This window comes from Chaetura pelagica, unplaced genomic scaffold (genome assembly GCF_000747805.2).
Source record: "Chaetura pelagica isolate M959 unplaced genomic scaffold, ChaPel_1.0 scaffold291, whole genome shotgun sequence".
Lineage (NCBI taxonomy): Eukaryota > Metazoa > Chordata > Aves > Apodiformes > Apodidae > Chaetura > Chaetura pelagica.
In genome coordinates this window covers 1-3,682 of record NW_009952148.1, presented here as the reverse complement: position 1 = coordinate 3,682, position 3,682 = coordinate 1, and the positions used below count along the sequence as shown (strand labels likewise).

Genomic DNA, 3,682 nt, shown 5'->3' with positions numbered 1-3,682 from the left:
TGGCGGGTGAAGCGGGTGGCGGGCTGGGGATGGTGCCATCCAGCTCCCTGTTGGCAATGGTGTCGGTGGCACTGCTGCCCTCCCTGGGGGACCCTGCTGTCACCTCTGCCTCCACCGTGGACGGCCAGTCTGGCGCCTTCCCCGGGCAGGGGAACATGGCTGGGGGGCTGACGGGTGAGGAGATGACCAGAGAGCGCCGGTTGCTGTGGGGAGGATGGAGGGAGTTAATCCCAACTCCAGGATGTCCCACAAGTGTTATTCTTGGGGACACACGGCACCACGGTTTCACCACCTCAGCTTGCAGGTGATGATTCCTCAGCCAGTGTGATTGGTAAATGACCCCAAATTCTTAACCCAGCACCCTGAACCCTGCACTGGGAGCTGCTCGCCCATCACCAGCACAGGGGCTGTGACACCCACCCACTGGGGTGGGGGAGCAATTTGGCCACTTGGACCCCCCACCTTGCTGGACCTTACCCACTTCTTTACCTGGGGATGCCTTTAACAATGAAGACTTTGCTGGAGTGCTGCTTGTCCAGTTTGCTCATCACCTCGTAGAGGTCACGGTTGAGCTGCAAGTTGGGGAGAGAAACACATCCAAGATGACCACCCTGGTGCCACCCATCACCCAGCAGCACCATAAACATCATAGAATCATAGAATCATTCAGGTTGGAAAAGCCCCTTGGGATCTCTGAGTCCAACCATCATCCCTGCTCTACAGAGGTCTCCCCTAACCCATCTCCACCAACACCACATCCAAAGGACCCTTCAACACATCCAGGGATGGTGACTCCACCACCTGCCTGGGCAGCCTGTTCCAGTGTCTGACCACTCTTGCTGTGACAACTTTCCCATAATGTCCAGTCTGAACCTGCCCTGGTGCAGCTTGAAGCCTCTTGCTCTGTCACTAATGACCTGTGAGAAGAGACCAGCACCAACCTCTCTGCAATGACCTTTCAGGTGGTTGCAGAGACTGATGAGGTTTCCCCTCAGCCTCCTGTTCCTCAGACTAAACATTCCCAGCTCCTTCAAGCCTTCTTCATCCAATTTATTCTCTAGGCCCTTCACTAGCTTCGTTGCCCTCCTTGAGGGCAATCCTTGAGCTGCTGCAAATTATTAAACTAAGAGCAGTGAGGGTTCGAGGTGGGTGGGTGGCACTGGCACAGCCAGAGCACCTGGGGATGGCTGCAAGACTGCTGGGGGGCGAGGGGAGAGGTGTTGTGGGGTGCTGGCTTTGCCCTCACCTTGCTCATCTCCTTGTAGAAGACATCACGGAGGTTGGAGATGTTCTGGAAGATGGTCACGTAGCAGGCGATGCGGCTGCAGGAGGGAAATCAGGGTGGGAGGTACCTAGAGTGACTCAGGGGTGCTGACCTGGGGGTTCCCATGGGGCTCTGGGTGCTGAGCACCCAGCCGGGGAGCTCCCAGCCCCTGGGGTCACAGTGGGAAATGGTGAATAAACCCTGAGGGTGGGGAGAAAGCGGCCCTGGACATCTGTCCCTGGGGCTGCGTCGCTCCAGCGGTGCTGCAGCCTCCTGGCGGTCACAGCCATCTGTGGCCAAGGTCTCCTGGGGCCACCACTGTGTCTTTCCCATGGAGAAAACCCCACTTTGTCCCTGCCACAGAAGGGAAAAGAGCTCCCACCCACCAGCATCTGCACCCAGACCCGTTTTTTGGGACCTTTTGCTCAGAGGATGCTTTCTCTAGGGGACCCTGAAGGGGATGGGAAGGGGCTGCCTTCTCCTCCACCCTTTGCAAACTGGGGGGACTGTGGATACCACCAGTTTCTGGGCAGGATCATCCCTCAGGGCCACCTGTCCTCCCCAGCCCGTGATGTCCCCCAGCCCTTACGACACCCCTAGTACCTCCCATACAGAACCGGCAGCTCCTCCCGGAGGTCCCTGTTCAGGTCTTCAAACACCGCTTGGGCTTTATTAAACTCTTCCTCAGCCTGTAGGGAGGGAAGGGGGGGCCCGTGGCTTTGCTGGCATTGGCTGGGGCATGTGGGCTGCCCAGGGGGAGTCCCACGGGAGGCTCGACCCTGGCAATTTTTGCCTCGTCCTTTTTCTTGGCACTTTGCAGAGCTTCCAGGTGATGCCGGGTGCTGTCGTAGTCGACCAGCTTGCGGCCCCTCTTGGCGATGCGCTCCTGCACGGGGTGGGGGGCAAAGTGAGCCAGGGTCCAGCACCATGCCCTCCCCCCCAACACCGTGCACGGGGTGTACCTTAAAGTCCCCAAACTGGGCCAGGTAGTTCTCCATCAGCCGCAGGGCTTGGTCGGCCAGCTTTGCCTCGTAGTCGTCCCATAGGAGGTCATTGCTCTGTGGGGAGGAAAAATCCGGGTGTAACGCCCAGATTCCCACCCTCTCCCCTCCCCTCCGGTCATACGTGCTGGGCTGCATCCACAGGGACACCCCTGGCTCAGCTCGTCAGCCCTGCTGATGCTCGAAGGGGACCCCTGGGGACAGCAGGGGCACGTCAAGGGGCTCACAGCTGCGATGGCTTTTAGCTCCTCGTGACCATCCCAGTCGGGGCTGTAAATCTCCTGCAGCGTCTCAGCCACTTTCCGGGAGCTCTCGTGCATCACTGCCAGGGAGGTGCAGGAATGTTACACATTAGCATACATTATTATCTCTTAGCATGTCTTATATTTTAAATTATTAATTATTTAGTATTATTATTATTTTTAAAAAGGAACAATGTATCGTTCTGGGTGAGACAGCACAGTGATGCTCAGCCCCCTCCCAGCTCCTCCGTGGTGCCCAGGGGGTTTTCTCTGCACATTTACAGGGACAGGGGATGTACCTTTCACTGCCCCCAGGAAACCCTTGAGATCTTTGTAGAGTTTATTGCCTTCGTTCTGCAAAGCAACATGGTGAGAGGACAGCTCAGGGACGTGCCTGGGATCACAGGGATTTCCACAAGATGGTGGGACCCCAGGAGACAGGGGGCCAAGTGATGGTGTTGGGGTGACCCCGTCCACCCCCACCCCTGCTCCCTGGTGCAACCTGCTGCAGCTGGAAGTTGTACGCGCTCTGCTCAAACTGCTCGTCCTTGGTTTCCACTGTTTTGCCCAATTTTTGCAAAACCTGGGATAGAGAGAGATGGAGACGTGGGAAAAGCTGCTGGCCCCGAGCGCGGCACTGCCCGTGGGGCTCAACCTGCCGGCAGGGAGCAGGGCCTGCCCCGGGGAAAACTCCTCTCAGGGTGGTGCTGAGGATCCAGCAAAGCCAATGCCGAGCAAGGACACGGGTAGGGGATGCAAAATTTTAGCACCTCCCATGGTGCTTTTATTTTTTAGAAGAAAACAGGGACTTTTTGGGTGCTAACGTATCACCGCACCGTGTCAAACCCTGTAGGTGCAGCCCTGTGCACACCAGAACATCCTGCACCTGACGCTGTGTGCAGGTGAAGCCCTGGTGTTGCCCCAGGAGGCACTGCAGACACTGTGCTGAGGATGAGGATGGGCTGTGCCAAAGGCTGCCCACAGAGCCACCAGTGCAGGAGCACAGCGAGGCCGTGGATGCGCCGGAGGGAGCTTTGGGGTGTCCAGGAAGAGCATGACAAGGATGGAGCCTGGCCCTGGCTGATACAGCCACTGGGGAGCTGAATTTAGCTCTGAGGCCTAGACAGGAAACCCGGGAGCAGGTGGGTTTGGTGGGGGAAGCCTTTACATTGCCC

The 3,682-nt window shown here is 57.8% G+C and overlaps 1 protein-coding gene across 1 annotated transcript in view; it reads right to left on the bottom strand.

Annotated features, from left to right (window-relative positions):
- Window positions 1-3,090, bottom strand: part of BIN2 (bridging integrator 2) — a gene marked incomplete at its 5' end in the record, with an annotated part of 10,441 nt that extends 7,351 nt beyond the window's left edge. The window contains 9 exons of the mRNA XM_010006327.1: window positions 37-203; window positions 490-572; window positions 1,247-1,322; window positions 1,868-1,953; window positions 2,043-2,150; window positions 2,227-2,322; window positions 2,493-2,587; window positions 2,807-2,861; window positions 3,010-3,090. Coding sequence (XP_010004629.1) covers window positions 37-203; window positions 490-572; window positions 1,247-1,322; window positions 1,868-1,953; window positions 2,043-2,150; window positions 2,227-2,322; window positions 2,493-2,587; window positions 2,807-2,861; window positions 3,010-3,090 — 847 coding nt within the window. The remainder of the gene's footprint in view (window positions 1-36; window positions 204-489; window positions 573-1,246; window positions 1,323-1,867; window positions 1,954-2,042; window positions 2,151-2,226; window positions 2,323-2,492; window positions 2,588-2,806; window positions 2,862-3,009) is intronic.
- Window positions 3,091-3,682: the final 592 nt, after the last annotated feature.